Source organism: Vipera ursinii, assembly GCF_947247035.1.
Source record: "Vipera ursinii genome assembly, chromosome: 1".
Lineage (NCBI taxonomy): Eukaryota > Metazoa > Chordata > Lepidosauria > Squamata > Viperidae > Vipera > Vipera ursinii.
The window spans coordinates 340,802,287-340,825,399 of NC_139512.1; the positions used below are offsets into that span (position 1 = coordinate 340,802,287).

The 23,113-nt window shown below is 40.2% G+C and overlaps 1 protein-coding gene across 5 annotated transcripts in view; it reads left to right on the forward strand.

Annotated features, from left to right (window-relative positions):
* The first annotated feature begins 10,266 nt into the window (after nt 1–10,266).
* DTX2 (deltex E3 ubiquitin ligase 2) overlaps nt 10,267–23,113 on the forward strand; it is a 34,437-nt gene continuing 21,590 nt past the window's right edge. For 4 of the 5 annotated variants that reach the window (XR_014493672.1, XM_083372733.1, XM_083372735.1 and 1 more), the window contains exons 1-3: nt 10,289–10,350; nt 15,871–16,253; nt 18,951–19,566. Coding sequence is in view for 4 of the 5 variants with exons in the window: in XM_083372733.1 (XP_083228859.1) it covers nt 15,974–16,253; nt 18,951–19,566 (896 nt within the window). In the remaining variant the exon portion in view is untranslated. Of the gene's footprint in view, nt 10,351–14,909; nt 15,121–15,870; nt 16,254–18,950; nt 19,567–23,113 lie in introns of all 5 variants that reach the window. The other variant, XM_083372734.1, reaches the window with a different exon arrangement.

The following is a 23,113-nucleotide window of genomic DNA, read 5'->3' on the forward strand; positions in this document are numbered from 1 at the left end:
ACACACTTTTCTCCATTCTTGAGTGCTGCACACCAGCAGACAAATGGCATCTGGGAATGAAAAACAATCTTGCTCCATCGGGGTGTGTGTGTGTGTTTGAATGCTCTATTCATCCCTCATGCTGCCGACGCTCCTTTGCAAATAATGTCGACTTTTGTCCTGTGGGGCCCTTACCTACTTTTCCCTCTCCCGCTGGCCACTGAGAAAGACTGAGCGATGGCAGATGAATCGGCCTCAAGCCAGCAGCCTGAACCTGTCCTGGCTTAAGGAAAGTGTGTGGCTTGGCCTCAGGTTATTCTTTACCCGACAACCCCCCCCACACACACACACACATACCCCTTTTCAGAATTGGAACAGGAGAAGAAGCATCTCCACCTTGCCAATTCCGTGATCTGCATATTTCACCCGTTTTCGAAGGGACCAATTTTGGAATCTTTCAATATGTACATCTTTACATACTGTACAGGCACATCTTTTAAAGTACAGGTAGTCCGCGACTTGTAACCATTTGTTTACTGTTGTTTGAACTTATAATGGCAGTAAAAATGTGACTTACGACTGGGCCTCACACTTATGACTGTCGCAGCATCCCCACAACTACATGGTCAAAATTCAGGTCCTTGCCAACCAGTGTCCCAGGGTCACATGAAAGCCATTTGTGACCTTCCCAGCCAGTTTTGACAGGCAAAGTCAACTAGGGAAGCCAGGATTATTTAATAACTGCATAATTCACTTAACAAAGGCAGTAACCACGGCAATTCTTGTCTGAGATGGTGTAGGTTCTCCTGCTTGAGTAGGGGGCTGGACTAGAAGACTTCCAAGGACCCTTCCAACTCTATTCTATAATAATAATAAAAACGGTTTAAAATTGGGTGTGACTCATTTAACAATCCAGATCCTGAAGTTGAAACTCAAATACTTTGGCCACCTAATGAGAAGGAAGGACTCACTGGAGAAGAACCTAATGCTGGGAAAGATTGAGGGCAAGAGAAGAAGGAAACGACAGACAATGAGGTGGCTGGATGGAATCACTGAAGCAGTAGGCGTGAGCTTAAATGGACTCCAGAAGATGGTAGAGGACAGGAAGGCCTGGAGGAACGTTGTCCATGGGTTCACGGTGGGTCAGACATGACTTCGCAACTAACAACAACAACAACCTTTAACAATCATCTTGCTTAGCAATGGAAAGTCTGGCCCTAATTGTGGTCACAAGTCAAGGACTACCTGTATATACATTTTGCAATTCACTTTCATGCATTTCTTGCAATGGTGTATTGATGATGGCCAACTCTAGTAACTCTAGGCTTTCTGCAAGTTTTGACAGACATTATTTTGTTAAATGTTCTAGGTTCCCTGAGGATGGGCTCCAGCACGTGTCCGAAACCTCAGAGCACTAAACCTCTGGTCCCGGTGACCAACTCCGATTGGAAGCTGCAATAAAACAATAGTTGCAAATATTTTATAGAATAACAGAATTATAGAATTGGAAAGGACCCTACAGATCATGGAGACCAAGACTCTGCAACAAGCTGGAAAACCATAGCAATCTCTACAGTATTTGGCTGCTTTCCTCAGAATGAGAAGAGCAGCGTAGTGACTTGATAACACAAGCTCCACCTCTTTGTGGTATCTGTGTGTATGAGACATCACAATGCCCATACAAAAGGGATGGAATTTGCATCACAATGACACAACACTGCTTTCATTGATCTGATTCCTCTTGTTCCCTGGGGGACACCAGTGATAATCAATTAAACCATACTTGAGAGATAACCATCTAAAGGTTCCTAAAAAATAATTAAAACAACCAGAAATTGAGAAGACACCATTTCTGTAGCTTAGTGTTTCTCAACCTTAGCAATTTTAAGAATGCTTGGACTTAGCCAGATTCTTAGGCAAATTAAGTAGAAGAAGCACCTGCCAGAAATATACAGACCTGAATTATATTTCAGGCATCTGATGTCTTCTCTTTCCCCCTTTCTGCCTTTCTGTTTTGTGCTACAGCAGGAAGGATAAAAAGTCTACAAATCTAACAAGGCTTCAAACTCCATTACTGTATGGTTACCTCAGGGAAGATAAGAATGAAATCTTTAGAAGCCCTGAAGTTTCTGTCCTCTGTGAATGAGATTTAATACTCAGATTTCTTTATTCACCCTTTTTTTTCTGGTTTGTGACATGTCCTTTAGTTGGTAAGCCTAACATCTGATCTTTAATAGGCCACTCCAAAGGTCTTTTTTTCAAGTAAAAGATAGGGTGATAAAAATGCTATTCATACATCAATGGGGACCTAAGTATTTAAGAACATGTTTAATGTCTAAGGAGATTCTCAGTCACCCAGGTCATAGTTGTCCCAAAGGTGCTTTTTCAAAAGGCAACTGGACTTTGATTTTTTTGTTTTTTTTATTGAAAAAACACTTTTGAGATAAGAACACGTTTCTGTGAAGAGACTCTCTTTTCTTCGTTAAACTGATTCTGTTGCAATGAATTTGTTATTTAATCTGTAGACTCAGATTTTGGAGAACCACACAATTACAGTTTTTGGTTATTAACAAACAGCCTAGCAAAACTGACTTCTAGTTCAAGTTTGCCACCTGATAGAGGAAGTTCTCTTTGGACCCTGTGCTGCTGAATAATGACAGATCCATGAGCATCTGTCTTCACCCACGTTGGCTACATAATTAGCAGGTAAATGGCGTAGCTCTAGAATTTCTGGGTGAACGCGATTGTTTGGGTTTTCAATTCCTTGGTTTTAGACTAGATTTTAACTTGCCGTGTTTCCTTGGTTCATGGAAGATGCTAAAAGTTGTGATAGAACATCGTATGATTTGTTTTTGTCTCAGTGTGTAGCGTGAACTTTGCTAAGGTGCTTTGTAATCTGCTAATAAATAATTTAGTTTGCTGTGTGAAAACCCAGTCAACTGTGTCTTATTAAGTCAATCTAGGTTTAAGTGACAAGAGTGTGATTCTCTGATATTGCCTGATTTTTGACCCTTCTGCAATTTTTAAAACCCTCTAAATCGTGGGACTCTTCTAAACAGCTTTGTGGGATTTAGGTGAATTACTAATCCAATCCTGAGTAGATAATTTGAAATGAGCATGTGTCTGTATATACGTATATAGAATAGAATAGAGCTGGAAGGGACCTTGGAGGTCTTCTAGTCCAGCTCCCTGCTCAAGCAGGAGAACCTATACCATTTCAGACAAGAAATGTACACACATGTATGTACAGACACACACACATACAGCATACATCCACACATAAGGATTTCAAAACCCATCTAGCACAGGCATGTCAAACTCACTATGTCACGTGAGATTGCGCAACGTATTAGTTTTTCCCCATTGGCGGCAATGGGATGGGCGCGGTTTCAGTATGATGGATCCAGCCCGCGGGTCAGCAGTTTGACGTGCCTGATCTAGTGGGATTTGAACCCCAATCATTTCTATTGTTTGCAGGTAATGGGGATGGTAAGAATGGTAGCTGTGATGTAATTAAGCATTTAAGCATAATTCACAATTAAGCATTCAATCTTTCTGCTCCATTTCAAAATGTAGGCAAATGCTCAGTTCTCCCTATGCAGAAAGGGAGGAGTCCTAGCAGTTTAAAAAATAGATTTAGTCTACTGTGACTCACAACTAATCAAATACAAGTGTATATAAACATCTAGAGATGATCTCACCTTCAAGATTCAAAGATCCAGCCCTTCACTCTTGCCTCATAAGGTTTGACTCCAGATTTCTCACCATTTTCCTTACTTTTCTATAGTTAGTCAGCTTGTTAAGACTTAAATGGTTTTAAATGTATGGAAATTCAGCACATAACCCTTTAAAATTTTTGGAAACTGAGAACCTGGTTCCAAGAATTCCAATAAACATCACCAAACTGTACCAGATAGTCAACTAACAATTGGAAAGTGAGAATTGCCTTGTTGAGATCAAATGCAGTATATAGGACAAATTTTCCATCATGGCATACCTTGTTAAGCGTCTCCCCAAATTATTTCACAAGTGAACAATATTTTCTTATGATGAAATGTCACTAGTATATTTTCAATACTTATTTGCAATTATTATATTTAAAATACTTTTAGAAAAATAAAATATAGTCTAAGAATATGGGAAATTAATACCGATGCTAAATATTGCATATCACCTCTATTCCTTTGAATATCCAACTCTAACAATATCTTGTATTTAGGACAAGCAGAGTGGCTACTTTTTCTTATCTTATATAAGGCAGTATTTCCACAAATGTTGTAAATATCAAAAGAAAAAGGAATTGTAAAGATCACCTACCTGTTTGCTATTCTGCTTTCCACTGTCGAAACAAAATCAGGGTTACATCCCAAAATCTATGAAGATGAAGGGAAAGGAAAAAAGCAACTCATAAAAATATATTCTTTAAAAATTGAATGGTAATCTCTATGCCAAGAAGAACAACCCTTTTCTTTGTCCTTTTTCTTTCCTTGCAAATTCTGAAGAAGCATGGAGGAAAAAGTCTCATCTATTAATTGCCTGGTTCCAGTCTGTCATTGCAATAATCTTGTGTTACATGTATATATACATATATATATTTGGAGCTGGTAAAGCAGGTAATTAAGGCTTAAAATTAAATTGTATGGCAATCATTCTCTTTATGTAGGAAGACATCTTCATTTAGTTTTTCAAAAAAAAACAAACCCATAACCATAAGAAAAGAGGCAGTGATTGGGAAATATTTCAGCGGAGACATCTCTGAAGGTACATATTTCTCTGATGAATGGGTCAAATTTCCAGAGAGGACAACAGAAATGCAAGAGGTGTTTCCTCTAAGCTATTGATAGAAAGTGAATACCAGATTAGAAATTCTTTGGACAAAAGTATGTTGCTGATGGTGCTGCTGTTGTTTTGCACTGAGACATCATTTTTAAACAGGAAGAAAATCTAAATTGGGAGGAAGTTATTAATGATCATTGGGCTACATCCATCTTGGCTGGAGTTTCTTGCATATCCATCTCATGCCAGTAAAAAAAGGAAGAAGAGAGATCTCTTATTTTCATTTGGGGGTTTATGTTTCACTTAGCCTGCTTGCCTCTATTATGGATAAAATAGAAAGAGACTATGACACTACGGTGGGAAGGTAACAGCATTCCATGCGCCTTTGGCGTCTAGTCATGCCGGCCACATGACCACGGAGACGTCCTCGGACAAGCGCTGGCTCTTCGACTTTGAAATGGAGATGAACACCGGCCCCTAGAGTTGGAAACGACTAGCACACATGTGCGGGGGAACCTTTACCTTTACCTTTATGACACTTGGAGCTAACAAGAATTTAAAAAAAATTGTAATCTATTTTTTACTGTGTAATTGTTGATTAAATAACATAATATATTCCAGCCTTGACTTACAACTACAATTGGGACCAGAATTTCTGTTGCTAAGAATTTCTTTGGTTATTAAGTGACTTGCACCCAATTTTACAACCATTTTTGCTACAGTTGTTAAGTGAATCATATAGTCGTTAAGCAAATCTGACTTCCCTCATTGTCTTTGCTTGTCGGAAGCTGACTGGGAAAGCAACAAATCACATGGGAGATTATAAGTTACCAGCACTTTAAATTGTACCTGAAAACCAATTGTGAACCAGTGCAGGTGTAATGTGCTCATGTCATCCTGTGGAAATTAACATGCAGTTTGCTGTTCTTTGTACAAACTGCACCAGGGCTTTTTTTCTCATAGAACGCTCAGAACGGAGTTCCGGCACCTTTTTTGGATAGAACCTTGTAGGGTAGGCAAGGTGGGTTGTATGACATGTGTTAGTTCCGGCACCTTTTTCTTTTACAAAAAAAGTACTGAACTGCACTAAAATCAGCTGGGTGGCTATGCTTAAAACCCTTTAAAACAATGGTCGGCAATCCATGGCCTGTGGGCTACATCTGGTCTGCCATATGAAATCATCCAGTCCATAATCTCAAAAAGAAATATATTCATCCAGTCTGCTACCTCCTTGGTGGTTATTCTGGCTCTGGATTCACCAACCACCTCAGCCTGGGCACAACATGTCCTCTGCCTAGCACTAAGCCATGAAGTGGAGAAGGAGGACAAAATGGCAGCAGTAGCATGGCCTCCACTTCCTATGCAGAAGAAGGTTGCTAACCCAACCTCCGCTTTAGAGGATCTTGCACTCAGTGCAGTTTTGGGATACACGGCCTTTATAGTGTTGGCACCTCAACTGAAGGCAGGAGAAACCTACCTACTGGGGACAAAAAAATCTAGGAAAAAAACCCTCTAATATCTCCCTATAAAAGAGTCAATTGGGCAGTAGTCAATACCTCCCTTCTAAACATGCTTCATTCATACAGTAGAGCTATTATTAAAGGGTCAGAAATGTTCTAGAAGCCATGTTCTCCATGCTTTCCTTGTTATTGTAAAACAATCATCTCTAGCAGTGGCTGCCACAATGTGATCAGTGAACTGGATTAGTGTAGAACTAGGCCAGGGGTAGGCAACCTTGGCTCTTCTATGACTCATGGACTTCAACTCCCAGAATTCCTGAGCCAGCTGGCTCAGGAATTCTGGGAGTTGAAGTCCACGAGTCATAAAAGAGCCAAGGTTGCCTACCCCTGAACTAGGCTATTCTAGCCATTCAACTTCATGGTCTGTCCCAGTTTTACAGCAGGATGAAAAAAAGTTAAGAATAGAAACATCCTAAATAAAAGTGCTATTTCTCAAGAAATGCTTCCCATGGCTCCTGAGTAGGTCAAGAGGCTATTCTTAACCTGAATGGATGCCAGGGGGGAGATGATAAATTCCTGCTTAAATTTTACTTTCCCTCCCCCCTGCTCCTGAAATCCTGAACATTTCCTCTGGTCTTGGAATAGTTGCTATTTACATGACATTGCAGAAAACCAAAATACATTTCTAGTTTGTGAATAAAGTCAGCCTTCCCCCTCCCCTGGTCCTTGTGATATTTTTTTCCCTGCCAAGTGTAGTTTACGTTTAATTTGTGATGCTCCTGTAAGCCATATTAACAAATGAAAAAGAACATGTGAAGAAGTTTCAGGAAGAAGAGAAACTGCCTTGCATCAAAGGAAATCATTGCTCCATCAAGTGGGTACTGCCTGCTCTGACTGCCTACTACCAGTGGGGTCCACAGAAAGAGAAAAGCAAAGGCAAATGGTGAAAGCTATTTTCCTCTGGTATGTACTGTATGATGCTGCATGCATGGATAAAGGCGGTGGAAGTTGTCTTGCAATGGCACAATGTGACTTTTAATTTTTTTTTATAAAAATGGTGGATTCTGCAAATGTCTGTGATTACTGTTATCCAGGTATCAGGTGATTATCTCTTTTTCCTGTCCTAATCTGAAAACTGAACCTGGCTCTTGCAGTGTTCTGCACATCAAGTGTATTACTGAACTTTATACCCAATCTGTTTATTCCAATGCTGACTACAACAGAGAATATAAAACACAATTAATGTAATTATAGGAAGGACTGTGAGAGCTACTGGCCAGCGCATGCATGCACACAGCTTGACTCATGTTCTCCTGCTTGAGAAGGGGGCTGGACTAGAAGACCTCCAAGGTCCCTTCCAGCTTCTATTCTGTTCCGTTTTATGTGAGTGGCGGGCTGGCACACGTGCAGCTCAACTCACACAAGTAGTGGGTCGGGGGGCGCACAAGCAGTGACTCAGCACACACACATGACAGCCCACCACTTCCATGTGTGAGGTACACAAGAAATATACATGTTGTAATTGTCCATTTCTGCCAAAGGAATAGGCATATAGAGGCACGTAGCTAAGGTATTTTTAGGAAAGGAGATATAATACGCTGGAGTATAAAGTATAAAGTATACTTTTAGAATAGTGCACACTATTGTAGAATAGCATATAGCTTATGAATAACATATTGAATAACATATTATTCAATTTACATAAGGCTTATTCTTTATAAAAATAAACTGTCTAGACTTAATATTTTAAAGTATAACTATGAACCAAAGTGCAGCCATGTTTAACCGAAGCATGAACTTTGTTATACACATAGCTTCTAGATACATAGCAGGCATTCTTATAGAAAAACAAGGGAAGACATAAATCCTTTATAATTGCAATTATTCAGTATGGGTGACAATTCACCTTGAAGATAAGGCTATACCCCGAGTTAGCAGGATGTTACAAATCATGTCACAGAAAAGGGAGTGAAGATAAAGACAGGAACAAAAGGGGCATCTGATCTAATAATTGGAGGGTCTGGTAATTGTAATGGTTCCTAGGCGTCAGAAAGCATGTGACTGGGTGGGCCTATCAACTGGGCTCACTTTGGAAGGATGTGGAATGATGCACGGGACAGGGTATAAAAACCCTAAGCAAAAATTGATTCAAGTGTGGACTCTGGGATTTGCCATTACCAAGAGTTCCACCGCTTTTGCGAAAGCTTCAATAAAACTTGTTTTGTTTTCCAACACCCTTGGAGTTGAATTTTTATTCCTCACACATGGGCCAGTTCCCCTCCCCCTGGGCCGCCAAGACATAAAGTTTGGAGACTACTGGTCTACCACAGCATTCTCAGACCAAAAATAATTCATATAAAAAAAGAAATATTTACTTCTAGGGGAGAAATGTAACCCTTCCAGACTTTCAAAGAATTGTAAAATAATTCTTTTGTTTCATAGATTTTTTTTTACCATTATTTGTTGAAGAAGCCATTTTTCCTCCTTTATAGGTAGTTCTCAGCTTGTAACTACACGTTTAGTGAACATTAGAAGTTACAACAACATTGAAAAAAGTTATGATGAAGACTTTATTGTTGAAGGAAAAGTCTTCATCAGTGACTTATGATTTTCACACTTATGACCATTGCAGCCAACCCATGGCTATGTGATCAAAATTCATACTTAGTACATGGAATGTGTTTATGACAGTTGCAGTGTCCTGGAGACATGTGATTCCCTTTTGCCACCTTCTGACTGATAAGTCAATAGGGAAGCCAGATTTACTTAACCATGTAACTAACTTAACAACTATGGCAAGAAAAAGTTCTAAAATGGAGCAAAATTCACTTTATTTATTTATTTATTTATTTATTTTAATTCCATTTATATCCCGCCCTTCTCCAAAGACTCAGGGCGGCTTACAAGCTTAGCAGTAGCCTTCATTCTATGTATATGCCTGCTTATTAGGGTTTTCCACACACACACCCCAGCGGCATTATTACAAAGTCAGCTTATTGCCCCCAACAATCTGGGTCCTCATTTTACCTACCTCGGAAGGATGGAAGGCTGAGTCAACCTTGAGCCTGGTGGGATGCGAACCTGCAATAATTGCAGGCAGCTGGTGTTACTTAAGGAGGCATTAGCCCACTGCTCCACTGCTCCACCAAGGCTCCACCACTGCTCCACTTTAACTGTCCTGCTTGGCAATGGAAAATTTGGGTTCAATTGTGGTCATAAGTTGAGGACTACCCATATTGTAAAGTTGGAAATAGGACACATTGCATTATTTCAGTACAAATCTCCATGCTTTATGTGATTAAAAATTAACTGTTACTTAAAAAGCTTAAAGTATTGAAAATTAAAAAAAAGAGGGATGTAAACATTTCTATCAATATGGACATTTGGGATATCAGCATTACAAGTATAACCTTTAATGTTCCATCCCCATTCAAGTTTGAACCACAAGCAATCTGGACACAGCGCTTAATTTATGAGAACTTTGGTGCTTGGAAACAGGCTTGGTTCATTTGGAAAGCTAAGCACAGTCATGCTTAGCACCTGGGTGAGAAGCCACTAAAACAGGGGTCTTCAAACTTGGCCCTTTTATGACTTGTGGACTTCAACTCCCAGAATTCCTCAGCCAGCTTTGCTGGCTGAGGAATTCTGGGAGTTGAAGTCCACAAGTCATAAAAGGGCCAAGTTTGAAGACCCCTGCACTAAAATGATCGCAACGCTACAGGCTGGTCTTGGAGGAAATAAAAATCACCTCAAACTTCTTCCATAACTCGCAAGAAAACTCCTGTATAACGCTGCGTCCATGAAATCACTAGGAGGCGACTTGGTATAAACTCCTTGTTAAGTAAGAGAGGAAAAAAAGGCAAAGACGCGACGCGAAACCCGTCTTCCACGCCACTGCCCAGAATGCACCGCGGCGAGAAGGCTGCTCTCCCCCCCCCCAGAATAGGAGGATCGTGGGCTTTCAAGACTACATTTCCCGTGAAGCTCCGCGCCACCGCCCAAGCATGGGCGTCGAGCAGGAAGCTGAGGACAAGGCTGACGCGTGCGCATTTCCGTCACCCGAGGAGGCGATGCGGGGACTCGTTAGAGAACTGCGGCTTTTACCTTCTGGAGCGTTTGCAGGTAGCCGCTTCAGGTAAGGCCTTGGCCGGGGGTGTTGATGGCAGATTTCTGTCCAAGGAGTTGAGGGTAGAATAGGTGTCCGTATTCTCTGCCGAAGAAGGAGCTTGGAGAAGGCTTTTCAACCTCCCTTTCAGTGGAGGTGCAAGGAAGGTGGCTGTCTGGTCTCGTATGTTGCCTTACTGAAAAATAGCTGAAAAATAGCTTTTATCCGTGGGCTGTTAGGCTTTTGAATGGGACATAATCTTATGCAGAATTGACTTGGGAGGCCGGTGTGTGGTGTAGTTGGTTCACATAGTGTGGTGGGATGGAGGGTTTGTTGTCACTGTGTGTTGGGGGGAGAGAGCACAGGGGGAGGCTCAGCTAATCTCAATGTACACATGTTGTACTTTGACAATAAAGGTTTTATTATTACTTCCAAGAAACTCGGAGGAGGGGGGAGGGATCCCTGACTCTTTGGCCCCTTTCTCTCTCTCTCTCATATTTTGACAGTTAGCCTGTAGTTGTTTAAACTCAGCGTTTCTCAACCTTGACAGCTTGGAGACGAGTGGACTTCAGTTCCCCAAATTCCCCAGCCAGCATGATTAGACCGAAAGAGAACGAATGCCATGTTGGGGTGTTTGTCACGATGGAGGGGTAACATTTAAGTCAACGTTTAACACACCTCAGCATGTGATTAAATGTGTATTACCTTTGTACACCACTGCCTTTCTCGACAAAGCATAAGAGAGTAGCTTATTGCCTTCCTTTTTTTCTTTCTTTTTGTCCCTCTCTGGGAAAATCCAGGCTGAGCATAATAGGAGTAACCAGGAAGCTTAGTTTAAGAACCAAAAAACTTAACTCTATACGTTTCCCTGTAGTGGAAGTGTATAGCTGGATCAGGTTTCCTGTTTGGCATCAAATGGCAATAACTTTCACACTATTATCTCTGGCCCAAAAAGGGATGGCATGATGATTTTTTTTTATTTTAATTGCATTTATATCCCGCCCTTCTCAGAAAACTCAGGGCGGCTTACAAGCTTATATTGTTATCCTACCCATCTATCTACAGTTAACATGCATATAAAGAGCAGTCTTTTATTATGTCCTTTAGCTTAATTACTTATTTTCTTGGTTTCGCTCTTGAATTTTCCTTTGTAAATCAAAGTAATAAACAATTAGTTTTATCTTTATGCACCTATTTTAAATTTGCCCCTTTTTCATATTTGTCCTCTGTGTGTGTGAGAGAGAGAAAGGGACAAGGCAGCAGACATAGCTAATATTCCTGCCTTCTATTTTCCCCACAACTCTATGAAGTGGGCTGGGCAGGTGGTTTTACTGTTTCTTAAGCCAAAAGGAACTACAGTAAATTTGGTAATTTGACCTCTTTTGAAATCAGATCTGTTGTAGGGTAAAGTGTTTCCCTCCCAGGAAGGAAGCTCAATTTGTGTAAGAAGGGGTATCTTTTCTGTTTATTTAAAGAGGGAGATGATTAAACTTTTGGTAATAATAACAAGCACGTGGTACCTTGTCAAGCTAACCTAAATTATATTCTTTGATCGTTTCCTATAAATTATTACAAGACTATTTGATTTTATTTAAACATGCAAACCACGTGTACCCTTTCTGGTAATTAAAAGAAGTATGCGTGTCAGCTTTCCATATGTATTTATGAGATAATCTTCATTCCTAGAGGTACTATATTTTCTGAGTGTTTGCTGCTGAAGATTATGACTTTGCCCTAAAGTGGCTTTTCCTGATAGTTACAGGCCACTGGACAGTCTTTCCTCTGAACCATTAAGGTGGTTAAAATCTGATGGTAATTGTTTTACCATTAGCATTTTAACACAGGTAATGCCGGTGCTAAAAATACTAAGATGGGGGATTCATTCTCCTGTTTATGTTCATATAAAAAGTAAACATTTATAATGTTGTGTATGAGATGGGAAAGAAGAGATGGATACCATGCCAACATTTTCCCAGTTCTTTCTTCTCCAAGGTATGTCCTTTGTACTGTATTGTATTCTCCACTCACATGAAAGATGGGATTGGGGGGATATGCATGTTTCTCTTGAAGATTTCAGGACTCATTTCCCCCCAAAATGCATCATAAAAATGGTAATTGGATAGAACCTGTTGCCAAGGTTATTCAAGAACAATGAATAATCAAATATTCCCTGACCTTTTACAATGTTAGGTATCCCTCTGGAAAATCCTGAATGATTATCATTTTAATGAACTGATTTGGGTACTTAGATTGAATCATTTGATGAACTCTAGTGAACCATTACACTGAGTCATACAGTGTGCTAAGAAATGGTTTGTGTAATAATGGTTCTTAAACCAAAAGCAACTATCATATACTACTATGATATGTGCTTAACCAAAACTACTCAGACCCATATTATGGCTTATGAGAAACTTGGATAAATGTTTTTTTATAGATTTCAAAATGGCGTATAGTCACCACCTCAGCTATTGATTTAGATCCAAACCTTCATAGTTTACAGCATTAATCTATAGGCACAGTAATACTGAATTACCTTGGAGCAAGTGTGGCAAAAAGTCTCCTCACACCTCTAGGCAACCAAGTGAAGAAACTGTAAAATGCAGTACTTTCTTTCTGCTTTGTATTGATCTGTTTGCAAGTTAGTTATGATTTGTTTGTTTATGCTCACTATGAATAGTCCAAAATAGGCTAAGAAGACACAACACACTGATACCAAAAGCAATTAATTGGAGCCTAATGCCTCCTTAAGTAACACCAGGTGCCTGCAATTAGTGCAGGTTCGCATCCCACCAGGCTCAAGGTTGACTCAGCCTTCCATCCTTCCGAGGTAGGTAAAATGAGGACCCAGATTGTTGGGGGCAATAAGCTGACTTTGTAATAATGCTGCGGGGGGGGGGGCGCGAAAGCCCTAATAAGCAGGCATATACATAGAATGAAGGCTATTGCTAAGCACATTGGTTTGTGCTTAAAATTGTAAGCCGCCCTGAGTCTTCGGAGAAGGGCGGGATATAAATGGGATTTTAAAAAAAATTAATAGAACAGCTTGCTTCCTAGTATTGTGGGTTATAGTGCTCCATCACTGGAAGTTTTCAAGAATAAACTAGATAACCATTTTTTTGTAAAAGTTTTTATTATTTTTTTACAACAACAACCTTAGTGCCTAGTGTACACCGTTTTGTCTTGGTTCGTGATTTTTTTTACAATCAGTTAATTAACAGTCAATAATAATTAATTTTTATATTTCCATAATTGGTATATCAATTGATAATATATTTCCTTGATCCTGTCTTCTCCCAATAGTATTCTCCTTCAGCATTAAACAAATATAATTTTTGATATTTAATATTAGGTAAAGGTAAAGGTTTTCCCGCACATGCGTGCTACTCATTTCCAACTCTAGGGGCCAGTGCTCATCTCTGTTTCAAAGCCGAAGAGCCAGCGCTTGTCCAAGGATGTCTCCGTGGTCATGTGGCCGGCATGACTAGACGCCAAAGGCGCACGGAGCGCTGTTACCTTCCCACTGTAGTGGTCCCTATTTTTCTACTTGCATTTTTACATGCTTTCAAACTGCTAGGTTGGCAGAAGCTGGGATGACCATGATTCAGATGCTTGGCAACCATTGCATATTTATGACAGTTGCAGCACCTCACAGTCCTGTGGTTGTCATTTGTGACCTTCCCAGCTGGCTTTTAACAAGTTTATTTATTTATTTATTTATTTAGTTACATTTATATACCGCCCTATTCCCTGAGGACTCAGGGCGGTTTACAAGTAAAGTCAGTGGGGAAGCAGGCAGAGAGGGTTGCAGATCACAGTTATATGATGTCTTGCTTAACAACCACAGTGATTTGCTGAACAATCATGGCAAGAGTTGTAAAATTGGGTGTGGTCACATGATGTCTCATTTAATGACCACACCACTTCACACTTTTTTCTGGTCCCTATTGTGGTTGTAAGTCAAGGGCCTATTTACATCAGTGTAGTACGAAAGGGGAGTGGGGAACCTGGACGTCTACATGTGTTGCTGAAATGCAACTTTAATCATCCTCACCTCAACCAGAATGGCTAATGGTAAAGGTTGCTGGAAGTTGTATTTCAAGAACATCTAGAAAAGAGGTCTTCAAACTTGGCCCTTTTATGACTTGTGGACTTCAACTCCCAGAAATCCTCAGCCAGCGTGCCTGGCTGAGGATTTCTGGGAGTTGAAGTCCAAAAGTCATAAAATGGCCAAGTTTGAAGACCCCTGAACTAGAAGGTCATTTTTCCCATCATTCTTTACACCTTATATAAGCTGCTTGAGGCAGGGCTTGTCTTGCTCTAAAAGATGTCACAGATTGCTAAGTAAAGTTACAGTAGTATTTAGTACAATTATTTATAAATAACATTGTTGCCTGCTGAAATCTTCAAAGTATTGTACAGTTGAGAACAATAACGTCTTTTTCCTCCCCCAAATCAACATGTGGCATACCTGCAGGTAGTCCTCAACTTATGACCGTAATTGAACCCAGAATTACAGTTGTAAATTGTGCCAGTTGTTAAATGGGTCACCATGTGACCACAGCTAATTTTATGACTTTTTTTTGCAGTAGTTGTTAAATGAACCCATTGTCTGCAATGGGTGTCTCCCCCCCCCCCCAGAAATAAGACGTAAACCTTGGTTTCTGGAGAAAAAGAAAACCATAAATCATGATCATGTGACCCTGGGATGCTGCAGATGTCTGCAAATGCCAGCCAGTAGCTGAACACCCAAAATATAATGGCATGACCATGGGAGGGCGGCTGTCAGAACTTTGAGTCGTAAGTAGCCTGGGGGAGGTCCATCATAACTTTGAACAGTTGGTAAATGACCTTGGCGTAAGTTGAGGACTATCGTAACTCTTCTGATTTGCTGCCAGTTAGTCAAATTCTTTTTTGTCCAGATAGTTGGACTCTTTGTTTGGTATAGAGCCTGATTCATACAACATTCTAGAACAGTGGCTGGATCCCTCCAGCAGGATATGCCAAAAGCAACTCAACCCTGTTTCTGTTTGGTCTAACATGTTGTGCAAATCCAGGCATTGGATCAAGCCATAGGACAAATCTTCTAGTACTAGGAGTAGTTACCGTAGTTATTTTAATAACATTGGCAGCAAAGCTATCTCTCTGCAGTTCTCTCTCATTGCTACTTAGTTACCTTTCTCCCCAGCAGTGATTTGTCTGCTTAATGTTCCAGTAATACAATAATGGGCTTAAATTACAGGAACAGAGTTTATGTTTGAATGATAGGAAAATTTTCTAGCTGTAAGTGCAGTTCAAACAGCAGAAATAGTATCAGATTTCTAGAAAAGTAGAAGTATATTCAAGCAGACGTTGTAGAGAAAGCTCTAGGACCTAGATGGATTGTTTGTATTAACATAACTGTAGTTCAGAAAGTAAAGTGCTAGAGATAGAATTTGTCTCGGAAAAGGTGATATTACATCTGACTTTTTGCACTGTAGGTCAGCTGCTAACATCTGAGAAATAATGCTTGATACCTCATGATTAATGTCCTTTCCTTTTCCACCACAGGTCTGTCAAGGTATTGTTGCTGAAGATGACAGATTGGATTCTGATTTAACACCACTTCCAAGTTCCTGTCGACTTTTTTTAAGTGGGGAAAATCCATTTAAAAATGGCAACTTTGCCAAGTACATCTGCTGGGCCTCCACCGTCACTCTCAGATCCAGGAGTGGCTGTGTGGGAGTGGCAGGATGAGTTTGGCAGGTGGAGGCCATACCGAAGCAGCGTGTGCAGCTACATTGAGCAATCTTTCCAGGTTCTCATGGTGAAAGGCCGGCGGTCACTGGGAACTTGGCCTGTCAATGGCAGCATATCCTTGGGACAGGCCGATTCAACTCTGACTCCCTATATAATTGACATAGCAAGTCTCACCCAGTTCCGGCAAGATACTGGTAAGAAGCAGCTGCATTATCTGCTAAAGGATATAGTTTAATAGTGGACATATCCATCATGGTGTAGAAAATTGTTTCTCAATGGTGACAGAGGAATTCTGGGAGTCCATACAGTTAAAGTTGCCTGGTTGAGAATCACTGCTGCAGAGCATTCTCTTCTAAGCACAGTCTGAAGTGCTGAGAAAGAGCTGTAAACCTGGGTTAAATCTCATTTACTAGGTTGCCAATATTTTCTTGGTCTCAGGTTTTATTATTGAATATAGGAGAATAATATCTCCCACAAAAAAATTCTAACTTTATGATAGGGGCAGACTTTGTGTTTGTTCGTTTACACACAGACTAAGCCATAATATGGTTTGTTTGCTTTTGACTTAGGTTAATGTACGCACTGAGGAAATTATGGCTTGTTAAATCTTGGCTGATGTGTGATATGTGAACCTATTCTTGTTCTCAGGTAGCTGTCTTCTGAGGATAAATAGCTGATGGCCAACAGGATATCCTCAGGATATCAAACATTGATATCAATGTAAACCAATCATAAAAGATTCTGCATTTCTTTTTAAAATGTGGGCATTCTACGGTATTTTTGCAGACTCCTTCCCTTCCTCCTCCCACAAAATAGAATGAGTTCTGTGGGGGTTGTTTTTATGCAGCCCATTAATCCCTACAGCACGTCAGATGGATTTTATAAAAATAAAACAACCATCTGCAAATCATCCGAAGTACGCCCTGTGAAAAAGACAACTCTGGCATTCTGGTCTCTTCATAGGAAGTGAGAGAAAAATGACAGGAAACCACCTTTCCTGAGATAGAAGGAAGCAGCAGTTTATCTAGAAATGGAGCTTCTATTGGAGTCTCAGTTGAAAGCAATGAAGATCACGGCTAAATGAGGGAAGTGGGGGATGGTGGTGGCATCTCTCGGTGTCCCCCTGTCCATTGCATCAGATGATGTCATTCCCATCCCCCACAGAGTAGTTTATACAAGTAGTCCTTGACTTACTTCGGTTGAAGTTACAATAGCACTGAAAAAATGACTTATGACCATTTTTTGCTCTTATGACTGTTGCAGCATCCCAGTTATCATGTGATCAAAATTCTTGGTAACTGACATGAATTTATGACGGTTGCGGTGTTCCGGGGACATGTGATCAACTTTTGCAACCTTCTAACAAGCAAAGTCAGTGGGGAAACCAGATTCACTTAACAACCCTGTTACTAACTTAACAACTGCAGTGATTCATTTTAACAGTTGTGGCAAGAACAGTCGTAAAATGGGGCAAAACTCACTTAACAATTGTTTAGCAATGGAAATTTGGGGCTCAGTTGTGATTGTAAGTTGAGGACTATCTGTATAAGAAAAGTGGCTGAATAATGTAATTAATTTGTGACCGGTTTTGGTACATTTTTTGGTGCATTTCAATCAGTCTTGACTTCTGGCAATTGCCTGGGCTGGTCTTTGCATTTGTCTTGGCAAGATTTCAGATGTGGCTTGCCACTGCTTGCTTTCTAGGGCTAGGAGAGATTGACTGGTCCAAGCTGGCTTCTTGCTTACGTTGGGACTAGAACTCACAGACTCCCAGTATCTATACTGATGCTTTAACTACGTCACCAAACTAGCTTAATTTATGACAGTAAAGGTAAAGGTAAAGGTTCCCCCGCACATGCGTGCTAGTCGTTTCCAACTCTAGGGGCCAGTGCTCATCAAGCCAGCGCTTGTCCGAGGACGTCTCCGTGGTCATGTGGCCGGCATGACTAGACGCCAAAGGCGCACGGAACGCTGTTACCTTCCCACCAGAGTGGTCCCTATTTTTCTACTTGCATTTTTACGTGCTTTCGAACTGCTAGGTTGGCAGAAGCTGGGACGAGTAACAGGCGCTCACTCTGTCACGCGGCACTCGGGATTCGACCCGCCAAACTGCCGACCTTCAGATTGACAAGCTCAGCGTCCTAACCCACTGAGCCACCGCGTCCCTTATTTATGACAGTATTTAATGCTTAAAAATGAATATGCACAGCACAGTTCAGACAGTTCCTGCCCTTAGTCTCCAGCTATAAATAACATGATACAAAGGAAAAAGGAAGGAGGGAAAAGTAAAGTGAGCATTGTTATATTATATTGTATGTTTTTAAATAATATACTGCTCAAAAAAATAAAGGGAACACAAGATGAGACAGCCTACTATTAAATACAATATACATTGTGATGTTTAAGTGTTCCCTTTATTTTTTTTAGCAGTATACATAGATAAGCAGTTAGCTTTTTATACAAAACAAGATAAAACCCCTTGCTTTTCTTATTGCCTTATCAATTCAAATACAATGGAAGTTGGCCAATTTCAAACTGGTCTTTAACGTTTGAACCTGACTCACAAAGAAGGGATCATACTTAGTTGTGTTGCCATGAATGCAAATGCTCCTTGGTAGAACTTTTGATATTTCTTCTGAAAAAAATATTCAGATAGCAAGTGATTCGAAAGATTTTTCTATGTCTGATCTGCTGGAGGGACTGCTGCAAAAATGAATGATCAAATAATGTATCCCGGCGTTCTCATTTTATTCTCCTAATCTAATGTGAATGAGAAGTATCATAACAGTTAATACTCAGTTTTCTGGGCTATGCAAAATCCTTCTCTTATTGCTTTTAGTTTTAACATCTAATTTTACTTCCTGGTTTGTTGTGGTTTTTTTTCCCTCTAGGGACCATGCGAGCGGTGCGCAGACATGTCTTCCAGCTTGATTCGGCACCTGGACAGGGAGTAACTTGGGAGTGGCAGAACGATGAAGGAAGCTGGTTTCCATATGAGATGAACGTTTGTGTATATTTGGAGCAAGCTTTCTCGCTCAATAGCCCTCAGGTGGATCTTGGGCCCTTTGGTTACAATTATGGAATTGATTTTGTATCACTGAGCCAGACAAATAAAACCACTGGGTACCAGCGAAGAATCCGTCGGTGTGTGGACTCTCCATACCCAGTAGCCACAGCCACGGGGCCTGTTCACATTGGGCCCACATGTTCATGCCAACAGTGCTTGTTGAATAGTGGAACTGGCCCCATAACTTCGCGGTTTCGGCACTCAATGGTGAATCTTCCTGGACATTCAGCAGGAACAACTCCCAAATTCCTTACTGGTATACAGGGGGCCAATAGAAACTCAGGACTCAGTGCTTCTCTGGTGGGCTTTGTGCCTTACAATAAACCAGCCCTCTCTGGAGCAAGATCAATGCCAAGACTGAACGTGCAGAGTGCAGGGTCAGCATCACAATCTGCAGTCGGTGGGTCCAGTTCAGCTCACACAGCATCCAAAGGAACCAGGTATGCTTTCCTAAGGGATTTCCATTTTTGCTGGATGTTGCGGGCCCATCCGTGAATACGATTGTTTATAGACTTACTTGCAGTGTTTTTATCTTGCTTCTCAGATAGTTATTGACTCCCAGAAAGGGTCATGTCAATAATAAAATTGAAGAGTCATTGTGCCCTCAGGAATCGGATCCCTTATGCTCAACTGTGGCTGTTTTATCATTGTTGGACAGTGTCCTTTCTTTAAATAGCACTTGATTGCTCTTGAGTCTTTGGCTAGTAGAAAAAGCCAGTGGTCCGAAACTGCTGGATTTTTTGCTGATGGATTGGAAAAATTGCTTTGCCTCTTTTTCCAATATCATTCCAGAAAATGCAATTTCAAAAACAAAAAGGGCAGAATGTCAGAATCCATTTATATTTCATTTCTAACTCCCTATCTGCGCAAATCTAAATCTCACCCCTTTACTGGATTCTGCCATTTACAAGGAGGGAAAGAGAAGGCAGGGTTGTTAAGAGCCATCTCTATCCCTTAGATGCAAGGTTTGTTTATTCAGCCTACCTGGAGGCCATCACAAAAGACCAGGGAAGAAACCCTTTGAACTAAGAAGAACAAAGAAAGAGGGAGAGGGGGGGAATTCTGGTATCTCTGACTGGAATGTGAAGGGGAGGAAGTAATAATGTTGCAAATGTACTGGGGCTCTCCATTCCCAGGAGGAGTGTGACACCTGAAACTTGACTGATCCAGTACTGACCAAATGGACTGAGGGGAGGGGTTTTACTTGGGGACACTTTAAAAGTATCGACCTGTGAGACAGTTTCCAGATCCTGTCTATATTATCCACTGTCAACCATGTTTTAGTAAAAGTTCATGTTTGGACAATCTCGTATCCAAGAGTTCTTCTTTCCTAAGATGTGGATTGGGGTGGGTTCTGACACAGTGGCTCTACATCCTGATGGGAGATGCAAAATTGCAAATTTCTTTTGCTTTCCAGGCCCAGGAAACTGCCACTGAAGTGAGTGAGTGTCCCAATGTTTTGGATTCATGAGATCTATAATGTTTACAAGTGCATTATAGAGTTGGAGGTTTTTAGAATGATGTAGAGATGAGAGAAAGTATTCTCTTCATTACAGGTTAAATGTTATGGTCATTGTTGGCGCAGTAGTGATTGTTCATGCTGTGAGTGTAAATTAATACTGGACTTGACCAAAATAAAATAATATTTACCTGACCGAAGCTGTAATTAATTTATGGAATTTGTTGCCCAGTCTTTGGTATTATTAATGATAAAGTCAGGTGATATTTTGAAATGGAATAACTAAATTCATGTCACTTAATTTCCATGTGAGGCCCTGCTTTATATATTCTAACGACTTAAATTACTTACTTAATTTTGAATTTCTGAGCGATATCTGGCCATCCAGATTTAGAGATAGTGTTGAAACAGGTAACCATTTGGTGGCATTCAAAAAGCTCAATCATATCTTTTTTCTTCAGCAATTTTTGTTTGGGTGGGAAGGAAATTGAGATTGACTAGTGAATACTGCATAGTGGAGAATTAATTCTAAATCCTTCCATTCTCCACCATTCAGTCAGAACCGAAGGAGCTTCTCGGATGAGAAGCAAAATATCTTCAAGGAAAAAAAAGCAAAGAAAGTCCAGTTGCCTTTTGAAAAAGCACCTTTGATACAGATATGAATATTTTGTACTCCAGAGATTTAACTTGTAGTTATGCGTTGGATCTGAGAGCTGGTCATCCGCTGTGCATTCGGATTCAGAATTTACTAACTTTTTAGGTTTTTTTTATAGGTGACCTTCACTTGCCAGGTTCTAAACAGAGACCTGTTTTTGAAAGCAATGCTGACATTTCAGAACAAGGTATAAGCTTAAGCCGAGGAAAGGGCTATTTCAACACTAGGAGACAGCGTTAGACAGCTTCTGTTTCTATCTCCACAGAACAGCATCCCATCGGAAGCATGTAATTACTTCTGTCTCTGGGCAAATCTAACGTACACAATTAGTAGAAATCTGAGAAGGAAAGCAGCAGTAGCTCCAATACTTGGGCTTTGCTACTTTGCTTGTCTACCTTTCCTTTTATTTATTTTTTTTCAAATCAGAACATTTCTCATGTCTTTTCAGCTGGCCAAAACAGCTCCCTTTTGTGTAACCTGACAGTAGGAGTGGAAAGTGAAATAAATGAGACTGATTCAGAGTAAGTCATAGTGCTTATTCTAGAAGATATGACTTTGTGTAGCTTATGGCAAGGTTGTTAAACGAAGACTTTTAAGAAGAGGAAACAAACACTCTGTGTTTGTGTTTCTCAAACACAAAGTAATTCTCCAAAGAAGAGCGGGTACCCATGCACACTAGATGAAGTGCTGGCGCTCACGTTTTTCCATAACAAGGGATGTGTAAAAGCTACCATATTGGTCAAGCCTTTCCAAAATGATAAAAATGGATTGCAACTATAATTAGAGCCATCATATAGAAATTGGTACTGTGCATGATGGATTTCCTGCCTGATTTCTTTTAGAATTCAAATTTAGCCAGTTGGTGTATATATAGGTACATATAGGTATGATTCAAAAAGTGATTAGGGTTGTAAGCCTACTTTTGTACCTACACAATACTAAGAATTGTATGCAGCAGTGGAAGTGTTATAAATACCTTCTTAATGTCTGTCTCTAATAATAGTACTTACCAAACTTTGAACATTTGCTCCTAGTTGCACTTGTGTGAGTAAGGACCATAAAACCTTTGTGGAGCTATGAAAAGTATGCTTGCTGGACTACTCTTACAGAATGTACTTTATATTGAAAGGAGATACAGGTAGTCTTCAACTTAGGTCCACAATGAAGCCCACATTTTCTTTTGCTAAGTGAGACAGTTGTTAAGTGAGATCTGTGCCACTTTACAACCTTTCTTGCCACAGTTGCTAAGTAAATCATTGCAGTTGTTAAGTTAGCAAAGGGGTTGTTAAGTGAATTCCCCGTTGATTTTGCTTGTCAGAAGGTTGCAAAAGGTGATCACGGGACCCGGGGACATGCGACCATCACAAATAAGAGTTGGCAAGTGTCTGAATTTTGACCATGGGGGATGCTGCAATAGTTGTAAGTGTGAAAAAAAGTCATGTCACTTTTTTCTGGGCTGTTATAACTTTGAACAGCATGTTCAAACAAAATGTTGTAAGTCGAGGACTATCTGTAGTGTTTAAATAGTAACAGTACTTTACTGTTTATCAGGCCATATTAGAATACCAAATGTAAAATACAAAACAATAAGATCTTATTTTACAAAATATACTAAAAGAAAATGCAAATAATCTGTGTCACCCCTACAATTTAACCTAATCAGATGCATGTATACAGTTCTCAACTGCACTATTTTGTTTAAGGAAAGGGCTTTATTGTTTGTAATTTTAAGGCATATGAAATATGTTGTTTTAATATAATGATTCCAGGAGATTGCTAGTCTAATGTGCTGTTCAATATGTTGATCTCTCTCTTTCTTATACAATTGACATTCAAATAAGTTATGCACTATGTCCTCTGTCTCTGGGGCTCC